The sequence below is a fragment of the Suncus etruscus genome, chromosome 4, assembly GCF_024139225.1.
Source record: "Suncus etruscus isolate mSunEtr1 chromosome 4, mSunEtr1.pri.cur, whole genome shotgun sequence".
Classification (NCBI taxonomy): Eukaryota; Metazoa; Chordata; class Mammalia; order Eulipotyphla; family Soricidae; genus Suncus; species Suncus etruscus.
The window spans coordinates 147640901-147664371 of record NC_064851.1 but is presented as its reverse complement, the minus strand read 5'-3'; the positions used below and the strand labels follow the sequence as shown (position 1 = coordinate 147664371).

General features: G+C 41.5%; 1 protein-coding gene across 1 annotated transcript in view; it reads right to left on the bottom strand.

The window, feature by feature from the left end:
* The window catches only part of PLEKHA2 (pleckstrin homology domain containing A2), a 72011-nt gene that overhangs the window by 29020 nt on the left and 19520 nt on the right, over positions 1 to 23471 (bottom strand). The window contains exons 2-4 of the mRNA XM_049771866.1: positions 13574 to 13630; positions 7471 to 7519; positions 6032 to 6129 (exon numbers count right to left, since the gene is read on the bottom strand). Of these exons, the coding sequence (XP_049627823.1) occupies positions 6032 to 6129; positions 7471 to 7519; positions 13574 to 13630 (204 nt within the window). The remainder of the gene's footprint in view (positions 1 to 6031; positions 6130 to 7470; positions 7520 to 13573; positions 13631 to 23471) is intronic.

The window sequence follows — 23471 nt, the reverse complement described above, 5'->3', positions numbered from 1 at the left end:
ATTCAACCATGGAAGGTTATATGAGTTCAAAAATTTATCCATTTCGTCCAGGTTCTCATATTTAGTGGCATAGAGTTTCTCAAACTATACTCTGAATACCCTTTGAATCTCTGCAGTATCTGTTATGATCGCCCCCTTATCAGCGTTATCAAGTTTCTCTCTCTCTTTTGCTTTGTGAGTTTTGCCAATGGTCTATCAATCTTGTTTATTTTTTTCAAAGAACCAACTTCTGCTTTCATTGATCTTTCGGACTGTTTTTTGGGTTTCCATTTCATTGATTTCTGCTCTCAGCTTTGTTATTTCCTTCTGTCTCCCTATTATTAGTTTCTTTTGTTGATAATTTTCTAATTCTATAAGCTGTGTCATTAAGCTATTCATGTATGCTCCTTCTTCCTTCCTGATGTGTGCTTGCAAAGCTATAAATTTTCCTCTCAGTACCGCTTTTGCTGTATCCCATAGGTTTTGATAGTTTGTGTTTTCATTGTCATTTGTTTCCAGGAAATTTTTGATTTCTTCTTTGATTTCACCTCGGACCCACTGGTTTTTCAGTAGTAGGCTGTTTAATTTCCAGGTGTTAAATTTTTTTCTTCTGTGTCCCTTTGTAGTTCACATCTAACTTCAGAGCCTTATGGTCAGCAAAGGTAGCCTGCAAAATTTCTATCTTTTTGATTTTATGGAGGTATGTTTAATGTGCCAGCACGTGGTCTATCCTGGAGAATGACCCATGTATGTTGGAAAAGAATGTGTATGCAGGTTTCTGAGGATGGAGTCTCCTATATATATCTACTAGGCCTCTTTCTTCCATTTCTCTTTTCAGGTCTAGTATATTTTTGTTGGGTTTCCATTTGGTTGACCTATCAAGTGTTGACAAGCCTGTGTTGAGGTCTCCCACATTATTGTGTTATTATTGATATCCTTTTTCAGATTTGTCAACAATTGTATTAAATACTTTGCTGGTCCCTCATTGGGTGCGTATATGTTTAGGAGAGTGATTTCTTCCTGCTGTACAAATCCCTTGATTAGTACATAATATCCATCTTTGTCCCTTACAACTTTTCTGAGTATAAAGTTTGTGTCATCTGATATTAGTATGGCCACCCCACTTTTTTAAGGGTGTTGTTTGCTTGAATGATTTTACTCCAGCCTTTGATTTTGAGTCTATGTTTATTCTGATTATTCAGGTGTGTTTCTTGTAGGCAGCAGAAGGTTGGCTTCAGTTTTTTGATCCATTTCACCACTCTGTGCCTCTTAATGGGTGCATTTAGTCCATTGACATTGAGAGAAATAATTGTCATGGGATTTATTGCCATCTTTGTGTAGAAGTTTGGTGTGTTTTTTTGTTCTGTCTTGTCTTTAGAATAGAACTTTCAGTTTTTCTTTTAAGGCTGGTTTTGAGTCTGTAAAGTTTTTGAGCTGTTGTTTATCTGTGAAGCCATGTATACTTCCTTCAAACCTGAAAGTGAGTTTTGCTGGGTGCAGTATTCTTGGTGAAGCATTTATTTCATTGAGTTTTGTCACTATATCCCACCACTGCCTTCTGGCCTTGAGTCTTTCTGGTGACAGGTCTGCTGTAAATTTCAAAGATGCTCCCTGGAATGTAATTTCCCTTTTCAATCTTGCTGCTTGCAGTATTCTATCTCTATCTGTGGGATTCATCATTGTGACTAGGATGTGTCTTGGGGTGTTTCTCCTGGGGTCTTTTTTAAGTGGTACTCTTCGGGCATGCAGGATTTGGTCACATGTTTTCTTTAGCTCTGGTAGTTTCTCTGTGATGATGTTCTTGACTATTGATTCTTCCTGGAGATTTTCTTCTTGGGTCTCTGGGACTCCAATGATTCTAAAGTTGTTTCTGTTGATTTTATCAAAGACTTCTATTTTCATCTGCTCATATTCTTTGAGTAACTTTTCCATTGTCTGATCCTTTGATTTAAGGCTTTTTTCCAATCTCTTCTGCTGTGTAAAGTTGTTATGCACCTCATCTTCCAGCACACTAATTCTATCCTCAGCTGCTTTTAACCTGTTGGAAAGCTCATCCATTATGTTCTTCAATTCGTCTACTGAGTTTTTCAGACCTGTTATTTGACCTGATATTTCAGTTTGGAGTTTTCTGAAATCTATCTTCATATTCTCTTGATTTTTATTAGTGTTCTGATTTATACTTTGAGTTCTGTGAGCAACCTCCATATTTCTTCTCTAAACTCCATTTCTGAAAGACTGCTTAGGTGGTTGGCCATTGTTGGGTCATCAGAGTTTCCATCTTCATTCTCTATGGCTGAAGTTGGTCTGCATAGTTTCCCCATTGTCACACTTATGCTGTGGGTTTTTCTACGTGTTGTGGTGGTATTGGCTAGGTGGAGTGCGCGGCTACTCCGCTTCGTGGCCACGCTCCTCTGCTTCTACCCCTTATAGGTGGGCTTAAGGGGGCCAGCAGAGTCAGCTTTATCTGCAACTCCAGCCTGGAAACACTCACCTCAGCCAAGGCAAGCCATCAGGGGATGAATGCCAGAGAAGATCAAAGTTCCCAGGTTGAAGCAAGCCCGGGGAAGCTCCAAAATGTCTGCCGAGCTTAAGGGGCCCAGCAGAGTCTCTCTTATCCAAAACTCAGGCTGGAAAGACACACCTCAGCCAAGGCACGCCCTCAGGGGATGAATGCCAGAGAAGATCAAAGTTCCCAGGTTGAAGCAAGCTGGGGGAGGCCCCAAAATGTCTGCCGAGCCAAAGGGGCCCAGCAGTCAGCTTTATCTGCAACTCCAGCCTGGAAACACTCACCTCAGCCGAGGCAAGCCGTCAGGGGATGAATGCCAGAGAAAATCAAAGTTCCCAGGTTGAAGCAAGCCCGAGGAAGCCCCACAATGTCTGCCGAGCTTAAGGGGCCCAGCAGAGTCTCCCCAAGGTATTCTTAAGAGAGAGTCCATAGACATGCAGGTCATACAGAGCTAAGAAAGCACAGCTACAAGCCAGGTATTGTCATTATTGACTTTCCAAAGAGCTGGAAGAAACAAGAATGGCTCTCCCATATATTCTAGAGAGCTCACAGTTCCACTGACACTTTGGTTTGATTCTTGGCCTTTAGAATTATGAAATGTTTAATTTCTGGTGTTTCAATCTAGTTGGTCAGTTTGCTATTACAGACCTAGAAAGCTAATACCTTAATATCAACAGCATGAGAAAATCAAATTCTTTAAATATACCAATCATTTTCTTTAAGTTTCAGGGCTTAAATATCTGTAAGCAGAGAAATGGAATCAATCTTAGAACCCTGGTCTTGAAAAAATAAGTCACTTTTATCTCATGCATTTCCATTTATTCTTTTTATAAATGAGGATATTAACACTTGTCCTTATTTATTTTTATGAGGCTAAAATGAAGCCATGTGTGTAAGAGTAGCATATAATCTAACACATTTTATAACTGCTACTTGTTATTAATACTTCCATAAAATTCCTATGTCTTAGAAGTCAGAAAGCCCTGGCTTGAATCATTTACTACGCTTCACCATTCACTACAGACAAGACTCTGATGTCCATTTTTCTAATCTAAAAAAGAGCAGTAAAACCAGCCATTAGACAGGATTGGTATGAATAGTGAATGATATGGTCTGATGTGAAGGATTGGCTCATATAACATGGTTCCTCTTTCATTTCTGTATCTTTCCAACACCAAATACTTTTTGTTGTACATAAGTTACTTTAAAATAAATATGTTGTGTGCCCAAGCATACAAAGACTCTTCACCCAGCTTCTCTAAGGCAGGACATAAAGTACAGAATTATGCATAAGTGGGAAAGCAGAAAATTCATCAGAGCATAAAAAGATTAGAGGAAAGTAGAATATTTTGTCTTCCCACAAGACCCTATGACTTTTAGGAGGAGGAATTGTGGCAGAAGAAATATCCACCACTAGGACATTTGGCAGGGGATACACTAAAGGGGAAGGAGGGTGAGGAGAGGCTCCTAGAGATTGTGGAGGTCCTGAAGAAGGCTGTGACATTCCAGCAAGCCTTTAAGCTTCCAGCTTCTGGCACTACCATGATCCTTTCCATGCCTGCAGTCTGTAAATTCTACATAGTATGACCAGAAAAGAAAAATGGAAAAAAAAAAAAAAGAACTAGAAAAGCAGCTTAGAGCCATTCTCTTTGTTCAAGTCACAAAATTAGGGCAAAGATGTTTGGTTGTACCTCCCAGGGTAGACAGCTGAGTTCTCCAGGTGAGTACATATGCTGGAGAAGTAGTTCAAAAGGCTGAATGCACATTCTGCCTGAGGAAGGCTGGTTGATTCCCAGTACAACATGATCCCTTGAGCAAAACCAGGTATGGACCCCAGCCAAAACAAAACATAAAAATATAGGCAGAAATCCAAAAAGAAATACTGAATGAGAATAACATGCATGGTGATATTTAAAGAAACCCCCCTACCTGTAGAAAATCCAGAAGGTAAAGATCCCAACATGAATTCAGAAAATTTTTACTAAAATCAGAACAAGCTAGCTGCCTTCACTTTTCAGACTACACTTTCTTTCTCTTTTCAGGGGCTTACCAAGTGTTAACAGACTAATAAAAAGGAGAATAAAAACAATAAAGATGAATAGGAATAAAACTAAAAATAATAAAGAGGGGAAGCAAAAATTTAGAAGACTGAATTGTGCTCTGCTTAATCAAGTCCAGCATCACAAATACTGGATAAGTTGCAGTTCTTAAATTTATTCACTGGAACCCTGAGGTATCTAGGTATCTAGGAGCATAATATGCTCAAATCTGTTAAGTTTTTACTAAAAATATAAACATTTCTGATTCTGTGATACAGAAAATCAAACTTCTCAGCACACAAAGCATAGTTTATATGCCATAAGTTTGCCTATATTGTTGAGTGATAGTCTAGTGTTTCCCAGAACCTAAAGTTCTCACTTTCTGCCTTCATACCCTTCTCTCTTACCTTTCTGTGTTTCAAAGGAAGAGTTCACCATACAAGACAGAGAAATAATAGTTCTCACTGAATAATCAGTGAATGAGTTCAGTAATGTTATTGTTTTATTCTGGGCCCACTCCTGGAGGTGTTCACAGATTACTCCTGGCTCTGCACTCTAGGATCATTTCTGGTGGTGCAAGGAGGACCGTATGGGATGCCAGGGATCAAATCATAGTTGTGTGCAGTAAAAAGTCCTGGCCACTTTACTATCACTTTGGCACCAGTTTAATGATGCTTTTAAAGAGAAGGGATTGCCAGGTAGACAGACCTATAAAGGTGAGAATCTTGTCCACTTTCTGCCCACTTCTCCCTTCAGCAAACCAGGAAAAAAGTTCTAACTTCCCCTTTATATGATTTTCTCTTTGCCTCTCATAGTCGGCAATACATTTTCCAATCCCACCACATTCTGAATCAGCATCCCGGAATTACCCAAACCATGACTGACCAGGAACCCTTCCTGGAAGCACAATGGGATGGTCCATAAACTTCCCCTTAAATTTGATTCAAACTCATTCTTTTTTTTGTTTTGTTTTGTTTTTGTTTTTGGGCCACACCTGGCGGTGCTCAGGGGTTACTCCTGGCTGTCTGCTCAGAAATAGCTCCTGGCAGGCTTGGGGGACCATATGGGACACCAGGATTTGAACCAACCACCTTTGGTCTTGGATCGGCTGCTTGCAAGGCAAACAACGCTGTGCTATTTCTCCGGGCCCTCAAACTCATTCTTAGTTCAACTTGAGGTTAGCAAGTCAATCTCCTAGATAAAGGGATAAAGAGATAAAGGGAACTTGGTGTGTGACAGAGTCTTGGGAAAGCCCCTTCTCAATCTAAGCCTTTTCCTACAATAACTAGGCCTCACGAAGGCACATACTCCTTTCAGGGCCACAGCAATAGCACATCAAGTAGGGCACTTGCCTTGCAAGCTGTTGACTCAAATTTGATGCCTGGTATTCCTCAGGGTTCTCTGGAGCCACCACGAGTGACTCCTGAGTACTGTGCCAGAAGTGAGCCCTGAGTACTACCACTTGTGGTTCAAATACAAACAGAATGAAAGAAGAAATCATACATACAGTGATTTTGCTGGCTTGGTTCAGGGCTTCAACCCAATCCTTCAGATCTTTCGGGTCATTGGCTTGAAGAAAATATCTCTGAGAGAGGGCGTTGATGACTGTAAATGTCATAGGAAAGACAGAAAAAAATTGCAACTCAGAACACATGCAGTACAAAAAGATTCCACCAAATTAAAGTAGTTCAAAAAGCAAGGTAAAAGATCTCCATGTGCATTCATTGTATAAATACTAAGGAAGCAGCAGGCCTTAGCCTGCTGCTCTCTTTGAAAGGTTAAATTCACCTTTGGTGACACCTTTTAACATTAACTATAGTCTTCCTGTATTGCTAATTTGCTATAAAAAAGAGGGCAATTTACACTGCATTTTAGAAGCATTAATGGATTTTTAGTCATAATGTAAATGTATAACTTTGGGCTCACTATGAGTTTAGTTTAACAGTAAGTTTAGTTTTGTTTCCTCTGGATTGTTTCCTCTGTGTGGTTGGAAATCAAATAACACTTGTCTAAGATCAAATCTGTGACTCTGACCTGATTTTTTGACCATATCTTTCCTCTTTGCATGTCTTTAGAGCAACAATTTACTTCTAGATCTATTATTTACTTTACTTTTTTTCATATGCTGACCACAAAATATGAGGCATCTTTAAGATTAGTAGTAATCTTTGAAAAATGCAAGAGAATGAGAACAAAAGAAGTTTGAGTCAACCTGTAGCTAGGGAAGAGAATAGCTCAATGTACCTTTTTATTCTCCCAGCATAAATAAGCTAGCCTAATGTAGTGTGAGGTAGATGTAGAATTAATTAATTCATTAATTTAACAAATATTTATCGAGCACAACAACCTACGTGCCAGGAACCATTCTATGAGCTTAGGACACAGAAATGGCAAACCAGAGGACTATTCCTGTTTTCTTGTGACTTATTTTCAGAATCACTCTAGAGAAAATGGAGAAGCTGTTAGAGTTTGCTCACAGCACTTGGTTCAGTACTGAGAACAAAGCAGAGCCAAAAAGATAATGATGGTTCAGTGAATGAGTGGCTCTGCTCCCTCTGTGACACCCCAAACTGTCACTCATAAAATTACATTGAAATTTTCAACACGACAGTTTATCTAATCTATCTAAGAAAGCTTCCAGTTTCCCCAAGACTCTACCTTTTCTGAACACTCCAATATCTGTCTCTAAGAGGAGGTTTCCTAGGAACCTCGTACCTTGTCTTGCAGGAGGAGAAGAATTGCACCCTGAGGTTCTGATACTATTCCCTTATGCTAATATTTTTTAGAGTAAAACCAAAGAAAGCTATATCATTAGAAGCCTAAGAACAGTGCTGTGACTAAAGCCACTCATTACATAGGATGTAAGTCACATGAGTTCCACAGGACTGTTTCCACGTAAAAGAGGAAGCTGCAGTAGGGTTCAGAAAACCTCCCCTTAGTACTTACCAAAGCAAAATGAAGTTTTTGGTTTCTGCTTTGGGGTAGCTACGCTCACCTAAATTAAATAAATAAAAAAAAAAAGATCAAAGAAACATGAATTTGTTTCTAACAATGTTACAATACATTTTTATCCAAAAGTTTAAGGTGAAATCTTTCATAAAGAGGAATATATAAAAACAGGTAAATATTTGACAAAATACTAAGTGGACCATATGTTAATAGATTAATAGTGGAAACCACCTAGATTAATAGACCAAATCAGTCCCACTTCTCAGAAGCCTTTATGTGGCTTTTCCATGTCCTCCTCACAGATAACTATTATCTTGATGTCTGTGTCGTCTTTATTACTACAAAGAAATTGAAAAACCACCATGTCCTGGTCAAATTCTCTTTGGATAACAATGAAGTCTGTACTGGCCTCTTTCACATTCCTCTCTCACCCTTCAAACCCCTTCCTAATGAGTTCTCCACACTGAAGTTGTATTGGTACAAATCCATAAATTCCACATTGAATTCAACACAGGATGAATGTCTCAATTGAATGTACAGATCAGTTTTCCTTATAACTACCCTGACTAAAAAAAAAAGAACTTTCTATGTGCTCAGAGAGGTCACTGAATTTAGAGAGCTTATCTATATGTTTAAGGAGAAGTATAAGAAAGTACAAAAACATTTGAACTTCTTATTATATAATTTCATATTGATTTTTCAGTCCTACCCCTCAACTATACATTCAAGAGTGGGTAAGTCCACCTTATTCAGGTTCAAACACACTAAATGAATAAAGGGAAGCAACTCACCTTCCATCATCTGCCCATAGAGATTGGATGAGACCCCTTGACAAAGGTGAGTCTTTCTCAAACAGCCACCTACTTCTTTGCCTGGGATTTCTTTGTATGTGTGTATAGATAAAGTAAAGTTGTTTTATTTAGAAAAATGGGAGGGAATGAAGAAGGAAGTAAGAGAAGCAGCCTTTTCCAGAAGGGAGAGAGCTGATAGTAGCCCATAAATTAAAAGAAAAGAATTAGGGCCAGAGCAGTAGCGCAGTGGTAGGGTGCTTGCCTTGCATGCTCCTGACCTGGGACGGATTTCTGTTCGATCTCCAGAGTCTCATATGGTCCCCCAAGTCAGGAGCAATTTCTGAGTGCATAGCCAGGAGTAACCCCTGAGTGTCACCAGGTGTGGCCCAAAAAAACAAAAAGAAAAGAATTATACATTTCAAGTTGAGATGTATGTGAGCTCCAAAGGACAAATATACCTGGATATGAGATTTCTAAGAAGAGAGTCACTTTCCCCTGGTAACGAGGCTAAGAACTAATGACACACTGTCCTACTCTACCACTGAACACAATTCTTCCAGCCCCTGTTCCAGCCAATGGCATTAGCCTGTTTACTATCACTCCAAATATCTTTAATCAGAGGTATAATCGAAGCAAAGGAGGTATAATAGAAGTAAAATCTCAAACTATGGGGCCGGCGAGGTGGCGCTAGAGGTAAGGTGTCTGTCTTGCAAGCGCTAGCGTAGGACGGACCGCGGTTCGAACCCCCAGCGTCCCATATGGTCCCCCCAAGCCAGGGGCAATTTCTGAGCACTTTGCCAGGAGTAACCCCTGAGCATCAAATGGGTGTGGCCCAAAAACCAAAAAAAAAAAAAAAAAAAGGAAGTAAAATCTCAAATTAAAATGAAGATGTCCTCAGAAATACCTTCCTGAGAGAAATCAGCAAGCTAAGAACTGCCTAAGGTCTGAGTATGACAGATCTAGCAGTTTCCCTGGCTTCTCATTCTTGGCTCTAAGTTGTTTTTATGGACAAACCCTGATCACTTAAGAACCAAAACTAATTCTTACCCCCAAATTCTAAAGATGGAGCTGAGGCAGAAGCCAATAAAAGATCAAAGAAAGAACAAGTAGTACAACCTCGGCTGTTATACCAGTGTGTGACCCCACTTCCTGTACTGTCAGATGTGGGTAATAATATGATAGTGCAGGGGAGGCAAGAAACTCATCCAGCCACACAAGCCACTCTAGTAAGGGGTGGGACCATGGAGAGCTTTTGACTCCTCATTTCTTTTCAAATGCTGGTCTACATATTTCACAAGTAACACTCTGCTTGATACTATGGCATAATACCAAGAAGTCTTCCAGTGTCCATGAAAATATATGAGATTTGGGCAGGAGAAATAGTATACCAAGTAGGGCACCTGTCTTGCATATATCTAACCTGGGTTCAATCCCAGTGTCCCATACAGTCCCCTGAGCACCACCAAGAGTAGCTCCTCAGTACAGAGCCAGGAGTGGCCCAAACTTAAACAACACATGGCCCCAGAGTATAGCGAGAAGCAAAGAAACTGAATGGAGAAGAAGAAACACAAATAACACTTGACAGGGGTCAAGTGGTCTCAGGGAATATTGGTGGACATAAAAAAGAACAGAACTGGGACCAGAGCAGCAGTGCAAGTGGTAGGGTGTTTGCCTTGCATGTGTTAACTAAGGACAAACCTCAATTTGATCCCCAGTGTCCCATATGGTCCCCCAGCCCAGCAGCGATTTCGGAACACAGAGTCAGGAGTAACCCCTGAGCATCACCAGGTGTGGCCCAAAAACCAAAAAGTAAAAAAAAAAGAAGAGAAGAAGAATAGAACTAAATATCCAAGCCAAAGTCAACAGCAATGGAATCAAGAGCCCCAAACTTAAACAATCTAAACTTAAATTGGACCTGTTATACTGGCAGCCTGGAGGAAAAAGAAGGGTGGTGGTATGGAATGCACTTGGGGAACATTGGTGGAAAGAGATAGACACTGGTGGTGAGATTGGCTCTGACTCATTTTATGTCTGAAACCCAACTTTATAGATCACAATGGTTTCAATAAACTTAAATTAAATTAAATTTAAAAAATATTAATTAATTAAAAATTAAAAAAAAACACAAAAATGTATGACTTTCAAAAAATGTGTTGCCTCTAATTTACAAAACAAATATGGCACTCAACATTTTTTTCTGTTTTTTTTGGGGGGGTCATACCCAGCAGCACTCAGGGTTACTCCTGGCTCTACACTAAGAAATTGCTCCTGGCAGGCTCGAGGACCATATGGGATGCTGGGATTTGAACCATCGTCCTTCTACATACAAGGCAAATGCCCTACCTCCATGCTATCTTTCCAGCCCCAGCAGTCAACATTAAGATAAGTCAGAGTGAAGTTGCCAGTTACCTTTGTGCCATTTGACATGAAAGGGCCAAAATGGACAAATCAAATTGTCCTCATGTTGCTGTGGCCCTCAGAAATATGGATCAAGGTGGTAATCACAGTACTGGGGAGAAATAACTCCCCACTTTTGTCCTCCCCTTAGCATCCTGGTGAGCACAGAAACATATAACCACTGGGAAATAAAGCCCCACTAATTCCCACCCCCACCTCATGGTGACAAGGCAGGGCACAAGGGACAGAGAAAAAGTAGCTGTAAGTCACGAGGTGAACAACTGAGAAGCTGTACAAAGGGCGATGATCAGAGCTGAGGTTGCACAGGCAGTCAGAGGATGAGAGGAGTCTAGGAATGAGAAGGGGAGAATGAGGCTGGGTTATCAGAAGAATCACTTCAACGAGGCTGCTCCATAGCCTTATAGACTCAGGAACTCACACTCATCAGAGTAAACCCAGACCACAGTAACAGCAAGCTCTCTGGTGGTAGGACACCCTGTCTGTCCTTGGCTAGAAATGGGGCTGGGGCCCTCTGGCAAAAGCGACTACAGCAGAACAAAGTCACATAATTGTAGTGTAGCTCTGACCTAGTGTCCAGAGGAACCCAGACCTATATGGTGATATCAAGTCCAGGGAAGGAAAAAGCCACCTAAACAGACTGGTTCTACTTGAGGGCTCTGGACCAGTGGACCCAAACCAGACAAAAGCAGGGTGTATACACATGTGTATATACTTTTATCTGGAAAATATGTCAACACTTTTTATCAAACTCTCAAAATTGAGATTTTTCTCATTGCCCAAAAAGTTGATCACTCTCCCCACCTCCACTCATCCCAAAAAGGCTACCCATTATTTTAGCTGACAGAATAGGACACACACAGGGAATGGTACTGCTCTGCAGAAAGGCCAACTGGCAAAGGGGGAAGGTAGTGATAACAAAGGCTGCTTCCAATTATATTCTAATTCACCAAAGATCTGATTCTGCTGCCATCGAAGTTGTGGAAGACAGTAAGTCAAGACTCTACTCCTTGATGGAGTGAGTCCATCTTCCCAACACCAGTTCTCAGAAACACCTATGGAAGAGCACCCTCAAATAGAAAGGCTACATTTAGACCACAGCCAATAGTTTGGCAAAGTAAATACTCTACTCTGGGAAGAAATACCTAGGAGTTAACAAAAATAACTTAGAACACTATGTTTGAGCCCAGAATCACAGTTGAAAGCTTTTCTGGAGAAACCCCTTTCTGACAATGGGTCACAAGGAGTTTAAGAATCTGAGCTCTGTATGTAATGTGACCTAGCAGTGGCCCAGAGCACGGGTTTTCATAAAAACCCAAGCCTGCCTCTTCCACAAGGCCTGAAAGGCAGAACTCCCTTTCTAAATGAGGTAGCTGGCAAAACCGGGGAATTCTGAACACCCTCTTCTGCACTGCATTTAAAAAGCATGACTCAGCAGGAGATTGTGTTCATTTTTGTTCTGTCCAGAACAAAAACAAAACCCTTTTAACAACAGAACTAAGAGTTGCATTATTAAAGAGGCTCTCTGCTCCTCCCTTGGTGAATTCTCTTTCTCAAATCTCCTAAAGGAATGACCTTAAGAATCTCAAAACAAGACCAGACAGGAGAGGAGAACCCAAGCCTCAGGCAAACCAGGCCACAGGAGGCTGCCAGCCTCATTTCTTACCACAAGACAAGCACAAATTGCCCTAGAGCTGCACTAGCCAAGCTTCTTTGCTTTCAATAGCCAGTCCTTTCCCTGGGGTCATTATCTCCAGTCTAACCCACACTTGGCCCTGCACTGTACCAGTTGTCCACAGACTGCCTAAAGCACTGGAGCCTTTCCACCCCCATGCAGACTTGGCCTCTGAGCAGCTGAGTGGGAAAATTAAATCTGGAACTACCAAAGCACTTCACAGAAAGAGAATAGCAGCCACTCAGATGAGGGCTCTCCCCACTTCTGTCTCAACTAGAGGATGCATGAGCCTGAACCCATTAGCAGAACCCCAAAGGCCAACAATAAGAGGGGCAGACAGGGAGAGAAGGCCTTCCAGAACTCAGTACTGGTGTGGTGCAACCTAGCTCTCCTCACTGGACAGAGTTCCTCTTTTCTGCAGCTCTGAATCCCCTGCATTTTGCATAGCAACTGCATCCCAGGTCAGCACCCCTGTCTAATCCAGGAAGGGTCTGTTTAAAAAAAAAAAAGCTGCACTCAACAGCTAAGTATGGCTTTCACCACTGAGTGCCCAGCCATCTTTCTCCACAGGCCTTAGACTGAGGGGCACCAGCGTCAGCTTCTGATCCAAACTGTGCATAATATCTGACTGCTGACTGCCTTTTTCGCCCACCTGAGCACCTGTGAGGGCATTTTTAGCACCTGTCTTCATTGTCCCATCCAAATGACTGATCAAATTCTAGTGCAGCCCCAACTCTCTCTGAGACAGTCCCACTTAATGCCATACATTTAGGAGAATCCTTCACAGTCACTATAGATTTTATAGTTGCTCTTTAAGTGTTCCTTTCTGTTCCACTTACAACAAACAAGTATCCTGTCCCACTCCTACCCCCAGTCCAACTACCACACACCTACTTACCTCCAGTTCAACAGGAGAGCAATTTCCTTGCAATTTGGAGGCCCTGATTCAGTCCTTAGCACTACATGATTCCTGGAGTACCAATGGGATTGACCCCTCAGCAATGAGCCAATAGTAGCCCATGAGCTCTGTTGTGAATGGTCCAACCTTACCCCACCCCACCAAGGCAAGCTTCCATGAGCAAAATGAGAAGGGGGAAATACTTTACTGCTCATGTAACACTCTCAAATGCTGACACCCCAAGGATTTGACACTTCATCTTGTTCAGATACTAAACCTACATGAAGAACATAAATTCCCAGAGTTCCATGTCAACATTACCTTTGAGATGTAGGTCAGCTGCAAAGATCCAACAGCTCCTGCCCCAACTGCCAGGTTCTGAAAGACATGTGTTCTGAGTTTTAGGAATGATTCTATGTGAGATCATGAGGCAGGTACTAGGAAAAGACAAAGATCACTAGCAACACTCAGGGATCAAACCCAGCACTACTTACCCATTACTTAATTCACAACCTTTCTTTAAAAACAGTGGTCACAAATAATGGTGAATGCAGTTAGAGAAATAACTACACTAACAAATATCATGCAATGATAGTAAGTGAAACAAATAGAATGCCTGTCTCGAATACAGGCAAAAGTGGGATAGGACAAATATGGGGGCATTGGTGGTGGGAAGGTTGCACTGGTGAAGGGGAGTGTTCTTTTTTATAGCTAAACTACAAACATGTTTGTTATCATGGTACTTAAATAAAGATATTAAAAAATTAAAAAAAAACAGTGATCATATACCATATGACATACATACACATACCATTGATAAGTGTACACTAACTATATCAGGGGTGGCAAGCACGCGGCTCTTGAGCAGCATGCGGCTCCTGGCCAAAATGAATGCAACTCTTTGCCTCTTATGTGTTTAATATATTATTGTTAAAATTATATGCTTTTCTGTGAGTGTTTGTCTGTTTTGGCAGGTCACTGCATGGTGTGGCTCTCTGACTCTCACAGTTTAAAATGTTGGCTCTTTGTGTTGAACTCGTTCGCCACCCCTGCACTATATGACCCTTGACTGTAACAAAAAGGTATTCTAATACAAAGTTTAAAACTGTGAGTGCCATTAGTGATAAGTCCCTAAGAATTCGCCTGTTTTTCCCTTGTGTAAAAGTAGGAAAATTATAGGGTCATTCCTATTCCACAATGAAGTTGTAAAGATGAGTTGATACATTTTATAGCACTCAAAACTAAGGTTAGGGAGGGACATATAGTCACCACTATTTATTTCTGCACTTAGTAAGATAGGGAACCAGCTTAGGTGTTCAATGACATGTTAATGGGTTATGAAGAAGTGGTTTATATACACAAAAAATACTAGACACCTGCCAGGAATGATGAAACCATGCATACTGCCACAAACTGACTGGAACTCAAAGATATCATATTGAGTGAAGTAAGCTAGAAGAAAGATAAACACAAGATGATCTATAGTATACAGAATAACTGAATGAGGAAATGTAATCTAAGTTATACTTAGGTCACTCAAACCCTAAAGTTTAGGGAGGAGAGGGAAAAAGAAGAAATTAAGGAAGAAAATGAGAAAGAAAAGTAATGGGAAGCAGGGGTAAGGGTTTCAGTTATACTGGTGATGCGAAAGAGTAATAAATATATATCCAACTACAGACTCAACAACACTGAAAAGAGAGTTAAGATGCAATTGCTGAACTCTGTACAGTGCCCATCATGGTGGCAGGCAGGACAGAGGTGGAGTGGGGCGTGATGGGGACACAGTGCACTTGAGACCAGTGGTGTAACTGATGTTAAAATATTGTTTTAAAACTCAACTATCAATAACTTTTTAAGGCAGGATTCTTTGATTAAATACAAATTATTTTTAAAAAAAAACTGAAGCCAAGGAGATTGCTCCAAGGGTAGAAATGCATATGCCAGCACCCCAAATTATTGAACAAAGATGGTGTGGGCTACCAGAAACTCCAATCATGATTTTGCTGACCAGGAGCAGGTGGCCTACAAATGCTGCTATCTGAAGGTGTAATCTGTGGGACTGAGTGATTAAGATGTGGGATTTGGCTCTTATCTCCAGGCAGAGTTGAATTGTAGAGTACACAGCTGGCATACAAGAATTATTCCACATGGCGAATGAACCTAAAGATTGGAATATGGAGTCCGAATTATTAGAAATAGAGTAAAGAAATGGCAGAGATTCAAAATCTCAGCAATGGACTCACTAATGCATAACTTGAAAACTCCTCTCTTTAAAGCCATCTATGGTTCCTGGTAGCCTAAAACTTTGTCCTAAGCCTCAAAGAATAATCCACCTTACCCCACTCCCAAGTCTTCATTGCCTGGGGTCATCTCAAAGCAATAAATAAACCTGAATCCTGAATAATGCAAATTTAGAACATTTTCTAAAATTTCCCCAAATGAAAGTTCTGGTTGTTCCAGGAAACGACCCTTAAGAAGAAGTGGGAACGAGTGATAGAAAGGGGGTCTAGCAAAGTAATAGAACAACGGGTGGTATTTGCCTTGCATGCAGCTATTGCCCTCAGAACACCACCAGGAGTGATCCCTGAATGCAGAGCCAGGAGTAACCTCTGAGCACCAACAAGTGTAAACCCCTCAAAAGGAGAAGGAGGAGAAGAAGGAGGAGGAGGAAGAAGAGAAGGAAGAGGAGGAGGAGGAGAAGGAAGAAGAGGAGGAAGAAGAGGAGGAGGAAGAAGAGGAGGAGGAGGAAGAAGAAAAGGAGAAGGAAAAGAATGAGAAGGAGGAGGAAGAGAAGGAGGAGAAGGAGGAGGAGGCAGAGGAGGAGGGAAGGGGAGTTGCTGGCAGAGAACACCCTACCCCCAATTTATAGCCAGAGACCCCTGGCAGGAGTAGCCCAAAAAAAACCCAGCACCATAATTTCAGTCATTGACCATTTGTCTCAGCTGACCAAGCATTTCTGGGAGTGGCCCAGGCCTCTTTAGGAAATACCTTCACACCCCAAAAGGAGATGTATACCAGCTGGAGTTTGTCAGAGCTTAGCAACCTTTCTCAAAAGCTCAGAAAAGCTTATAGTTACTGAAAGGGAAGGCATTGTCAACTGGCCAACTTGCTCCCTATATGAGAACTACATAAGAACTGCTTCCATAATGTGGTACTTTCACCTCCAAGGTAATAGAGGGATCATCTGCATGATCAAGATGTATGGCGTAATGGCTGAGAAATGGATTCCTATTCAGCAGAGATTCATCCTGCCCCTCCTGAAGGTGCCCCAGAGTTTTTAGGCTAAAGAAATGTATACCTGTGAATGATTCCTATTTCAGTTGAGCCCACAAGAGAGTGGCATGCCAGGACCCCCAAGTTTTGAAAGGATGCAAATAGTAAAGAACTAAGACAGTGAACACAGACAAACAGGCCTCAGAGACAGAGAGCTAGAGAGAATCACTGGGCAGGGGGTCGACTGCCAACAAGTAGCATTAGAAAAGTGACATTGGGCTAATAAAATGCTTCATTAAAAAAAAATAAGTAAAGATTCTCAGGGCTCTAGAAAGTTTGGAATAGAAATCAAGAAAGGTTAGCTACCTCCTTTTGCAAATGTGGTCACATATTTAAATACTACTCAAAATAATCAAATTAAAGGCCCACTACAGATTATTTAAATCTCACGTATTATTCTTATTTCTGTTTTGTTTTGAGAAAAACAGTTGTAGCAGTTAACAAACCTTACTTTAAGCTTTAAACTCTCAGGAAAAAGTTCCTCGGCTCTTCTGCTGAAAAATTTGGCTTTCACAAAGACAACAGAACCTGACAACTAATCTACATAGCAAAGCTGGCCATGATGGGTAGGGGAGGTTGGTGTGGGTAGGCTGGTGCAGAGGGGACACTCTGGCAGAGGGTATGAGTGGGTGCCAAAATGCATGCATGAAACTCTCACATTAACAGTATCCTGAACCATGGTGCCTAAAATTGAAATGGAAAACATTAAAAAAACTCTTTTGATGGCAAGAAAAATACTAGTGAAGGGTGGTGTACATTCTATGATAGAAAATCATAAAAAGTTTTGTGAACATAGTACTCAAAGTAATTATTAAAAAAAAACTTTAGGGGCCAGTGAGGTGGCGCTAGAGGTAAGGTGTCTGCCTTGCAAGTACTAGCCAAGGAAGGACCGCAGTTCGATCCCCTGGCGTCCCATATGGTCCCCCCAAGCCAGGGACAATTTCTGAGTGCTTAGCCAGGAGTAACCCCTGAGCATCGAACGGGTGTGGCGCAAAAAAAACAAAAAAACAAAAACCAAAAACTTTAGGGTCTGAGAGATAGCATGGAGGTACAGTGTTTGCCTTGCATGCAGAAGGACAGTGATTCAAATCCCAACATCCCATATGGTAGTCTGTGCCTGTCAGGGGCGATTTCTGAGCGCAGAGCCAGGAGTAACCTCTGAGCGCTGCCGGGAGTGACCCAAAAGCCAAAAAAAAAAAACAAAAACAAAAACTTTAAGGGCAGGAGAGATAGTAGATAGCATGGAGGTACGGTGTTTGCCTTGCATGCAGAAGGACGGTTGTTCAAGTCCTGGCATCCCATGTGATCCCCTGAGCCTGCCAGGAGTGATTTCTGAGCATACAGCCAGGAGTAATCCCTGAGCGATGCCAGGTGTGACCCAAAAAAACAACCAAACAAACAAACAAAAACCTTAAGATGCAAGTCAAACTGCTAAAATTCACAGGTACACATATCTTTAGACTAAAATCTCTGGTGCACCCTCAGGAGGGGGCAGGATGAATCTCTACACTGCTGAAGCCTTAGCAGATGCCCCCACACCCCACATCTACCATCATGAAAATCATGCAAAAGGCGCAACTACACTGCTTCACAATTAATGTCTCTGCAGAGATGCCAAGCCAATGACATTTCCAGGTACAATGGTGTTCAGTCTGAGAACTCTGGGGTCTTCTAGAAGTTGGGGCAGGTAGCTTCTCTTCAACTACAGTACTACTGGAAACCCCAACAGCCACACACATATCTCATAGCCACAGTTACATAAGCAATGGCTCAGCCATTAGAAGAGATGATCTTGGAAGAGATCAAAGCCAAGCCACAGAAACTCATCAGCCAAGTTCGACAGATCCTGAATTTCCTGAAGTGTACAACTGCATATGTGGCCACACGACACCTCCAAATTCCATAATACTCAGTCCTGTAGTAGCACACCAAATTAGATGAGAAAGTAGTATGGAAGTCAACTAGACTCAATAAACAAACAAAAAAAAAAAACAGAAGGCAAACTAAAAACAACCAGCACAGTAAACTCTCAGACAATGACTTTAATTGTGAGATAAAAATACTGAAGTGGGGCCGGGCAGTGGCGCTAGAGGTAAGGTGCCTGCCTTGCCTGCGCTAGCCTAGGACGGACCGCGGTTCGATCCCCCGGCGTCCCATATGGTCCCCCAAGCCAGGAGCGACTTCTGAGCGTATAGCCAGGAGTAACCCCTGAGCGTCAAATGGGTGTGGCCCAAAAACCAAAAAAAAAAAAAAATACTGAAGTATTTTTCAATAATCATTAGCCATTCTGTTGTAACCAGCAATATTAAATAAGTTATTTTGTGCCTACTAAGGGGACAGGCTTTAGGAAACTGGCAACAATGGTAGGAGGAAAGTCACACTGGCGATGGGATTACTGTTGGAGAATTGAATGTCAAAATCAACTATATTATAAACAATTATAAACAATTATAAATAAAAAATAAAGTCTAAATAAAGTTTAAAAAATTAAATTACATTAAAATTCAAAAACAAATTACAAGCTTGGCTTTCATAATGACAAGTTGCTTTGGAAGTATGTCCTTCTCCAGAATTCAGTAAGAGCTGGGTTGTACCACATCAATGACAGGAGGCACTCCAGTCTTGTTTTTGATAGCTTTAACTCATTTCTACTCACTAACCAATGTCCACAGGCAGTTTATCAAATTGACAATTGGGCAGAAACTCTGGTTAGTCTTTAAGTAATAATAGCACATACCCACTCTTCTAAAGTAACCAGGTGATATTTGTCAAAGTCAATTCTGTACTGATGCCTGTCTCCAGCATGACCAGTCTCCTAGATGCTTCCAGTGCTTGTTGATATAGACATGCTGTGGGTTTTCTAAGTTTTCAGGTCTTTCTCAGCCTGGGTGGCATGTTGGCTGGTGAGATAAAAGTAACTTTCACATTTTTTTCAACCTCAGAATTATTGCATTTTGTTCAGATTTTTGGTAAATCTCTATTGGATAAGAGAGACATGCATTGTAGCCCCTAAATCAGAATCCATAAAGGTGTCACAGCCTCCCAAAAGTAAGTAGATGGCACTGCCCATGAAAACACAAAGTACGTTGGTCAAAAGATTTATCCAAGAACGGAATAAGACCAATGCAAGCAGATGTGGACATGACCTACAGAAATACTTGAGCCTGGGTCTCTGCTGGACATAAAACACCTGTTCTTCCTGAGACCACAAAGAAATACCTTGGGGCTGGACAATTAGTATGCCTGCAGCCCATGGTTGATCTTATGACAGTAAGCTTCATGGGTAAAGACACCCTGTTTTTTTTTTAGGTCAAGTGTATTTCCTTTCTAATTTCCCCAACGTTACTGCTCCTATGCAAAAATAACTAAGTAATCCTGCCACACAGACCCCTTTTTTTTCTTTTAATTTTATTTATATCTTCTAGATAGGGGCTCCCACCTTTGTCATAGAACCTTGGAATATGAATCACTTTGTTTTACCTCATATTTCTACATCTTTCTACAAATCAAGAAAAGAAAGAAAAAAAGTAGAAGGGACCCAGGGGCCAAGTGGCTCAGGTGCATTGGGTGGAAAAAAGAAATGGTCAGAACTAAATACCCAAGCCAAAGTCAACAATAATAGAATCAAGAGACCCAAATTATAACAAGCTAAACACAAAATCGACCTGTTACACTGGTAGACCCGGGGGCTAAGGGTGGAGTTATGGAATGCTTGCTGGGAACTCTGGTGGCGGGAGTTCAATACTGGTGGTGGGAATGGCCTTAATTCACTATGTACCTGAAATACAATTATGAAGGACTTGTTATTCAAATAGTCTCAATAAAAAAGTAAAAACAAACAAACAAACAAACAAAAACACCTGCTCTTGCACTACCAATCCTGGGTTAAGGAAAGTGACTTGTGAGTAAGGGGATTTTCCCAAATCATATAAATAGTGGCAAAGCCTCTACTGAAGCTCAGGCCTCCTGACTTCTATTCCAATAGCCCAGAAGGAACACAGTATAATTTAAAGACCTTGAGCTATTGAAATTGGAACTGTGGCATTATTGTCCCTTAAGCACGCAAATTTCTTTGCCTTTGAAAAGGGAGTAATCAGGCCTGCTTCTTAGGCTTGTGGTGAAAATGAATTATATGAAAATGCAGGAGTGTGTCCAGCACATTGTGGTTCCTATTCCCCACCCACAATGTTAATTACAAGATTCAAGTGCCAAATCTCTAGACTGATCTTGCACAACTCACTCTCCTCACCCCAAACCGCAGTCCAAAGGCCTCCAGAGCCCTATTTTGAAGGACCGATGAAGTGGGATTTGGGGAGCCAGGCATTCATCCACACATAATAACAGATAGAAACAGTTTAGATTTCAACTACTTCATCCTTTCCACCTTCCAGGGGAATGTGTTGTGCCCTCAGTCTTCTGCCATGGCCTTACACTTCTCTAGCCTCAGAGAGAAAGAGAAAGCAGTGATTCTCAGGCCCAGTGATTCTAGGAAGAGAGCTGAGGATGTGTCTTCACTCACAACTCATCTGTGTTCTCTCCATTATAAGAAGCCAGGAAAAGAATGGCACATGTCTGAAAATACAGCACGCCTCCACACTGGCATCCGTACAAGCACACCACACATCATCCTTCTTACCTAGGAGGAAATGACTAACAGAGAAAAAACAACCCCTGGATCACTGAGGCATCAATGAAAGTGACATTGCAGTGTCACTGACCAAAGAGATGGCAAGTCTGGGTAGCAAGCCAGGCTAACATTTCCTGGTCAAGAAAGAAGGTATCAAATGCCTAAGATGGAGGCCTCCATGGTCCTATATCAAAAACAGTACCTAAGAGCAGGCAATGTCAGAACCTGCACAATACCAATGCCTCTCAGGAGGGCCTGTTCTGGATCTCAGCTTCTTGAAGCTTTCTGCAGCACCACTGCTTAACCTGACTGCCCTCCTCTCTTCCAACTCACACATACCAGTGCTTTTCCACAGCAGACATACAGTACAGCAGATCTCCTGAAAAGCTTCTTTTCATATTGCTTTGCTTTGTTTTGGTTTGAGCAGTAGGGATCAAACCAGAGCCACATGAATATGACCACAAGCAAAAGACCTAGGTGCTCTGCAACCACCTAGGGGCCTCATTTTTTTTCTTTTAATAATAATTTCTTTATTTAAGCACCGTGGTTACAGAAATGTCCATTGTTGGGTTTCAGTCACAGAATGTACACCACTCTTCACCAGTGCAACTTTCCCGCCACCAATGTCCCCCATTTCCCTTCTACCTCCACACCCCCTGCCTGTCTCTGGGACAGGCATTCTGCTTCTCTCTCTCTCTCTTCTCTCTTTCTCTCTCTCCTTTTCTCCTCTCTCTCTCCTCTCTCTCTCTCCTGACTCTACACTCAGAAATCACTCCTGGAAGACTTGGGGGACCATATGGGATGCTGGGATTTGAACCACCATTCTTCTGCATGTAAGGCAAATGCCTTACCTCCACGCTATCTCTCTGGCCCTAAGGAGCTCATTTTTAAAGACCCATGTTCTGAGGTGAGAGCAATAGCACAGCATGCTTGCAAGCAGGCGACCCAGGTTCAATTCCTGAGTGCAGAATCAGGAGTAACCCCTGAGTACCTCTGGGTGTGGGCCCAAAAATTAATTAGTTAATTAAAGACCCACATTCAGACCTCATATTTAAAGGTCTGATTGAGAAATAAACTGAAAGTGGTCAGAGAATGTGCGCTTATGTGCCCCTCCATCTAAAATAGGTCTAAATTTGAGAATAACTGGTCTAATGTGACAAACTCTAGCCCTGAACTTCCCTTTGGAAGTATAATTTTATATGAGTTAGTCTCCTCTTACTACATATTAAGTACATCCTCTATCACTAACTGTTAAACTATCAATAGCAACTTCATATGAGTCATGTAAATAAATGTATAAATGAATTTTTTGGATCCTCCCCCAAAATTGGCAATGGTAAAATTTCTATTTTTTTAGTTGAGTGGTGCTCAGGACTTGCTCCTGGCTCTGTGCTCAAAGATCCCTCCTGGTGATGCTCATGAGACCATATGCAGTAAAAAAAAGATCAAACTGGGTTTGCAATGTGCAAAGTAAGTGCCTTAACCCCTATACTTATCTCTCAGCCTAAACCTGAAATGTTTCTGAACATACAATGATCAAAAGTTAATTAAAAGTTAAACATTATGAATCTGAGGTTTTTATGGCAATGCTTATCTGTGTCACACTGCTTAGGGTAAAAAAGGACAGTCCATTGGAAAAGGTTTAAGAAGTTCTGCTCTACGCAGTGAACTCAGTTTTTAAATGAAAATACTGATTTGACTGTTAGTGAAGTTCCCAAATGAGGCCACAAAAGTCGGCTACACTACCGCATACCAAAGGTCAACACACTTCTACCCACTATTGGTAAAAATGTTTCTTTGGGAGATTTGCTCATGTTTCGAATTTAGCTCACTTGAGTTTGCAGTTCCCATGACCTGGGACAGTGGTACTATGGGACAGGATTCCTGCAAAGCAGAAGGAAACGAAGGATTGAGTCCTCAAAAAGGGGGGTCAAGGCTGGAGGAAAAGGACTGAGGAATGGGCTATGTAGCACATGAAGATCTGAGATATGGTAGCATCTAATCAGAAGGCAGGTTGGTGGCAAGACTGCTTAGCCATTGTTGACCACAGTATCAAGGATCCCTGCAACTGTACATTTTTAAAGCTAACTAGTTGTCACTGAGCCACCAAGTTTGAGGTCCACTGCCAAAGACACTGACTGGTGTTTTCTGCTGAGAATGCACTGGAGACACAGCAGAGGGTAAAGAAAGGCCAACATCCAGTCACAGCCCACAGAGAGCTTCTGGCTGCTGAGCCAGCAGGAAACAGAGAAGGATAAAGAGATGGGGGTGGGGAGAGAAAGGGAAAAGAAGAGTCCAGCAGGCAGTGATCCTGTGAGG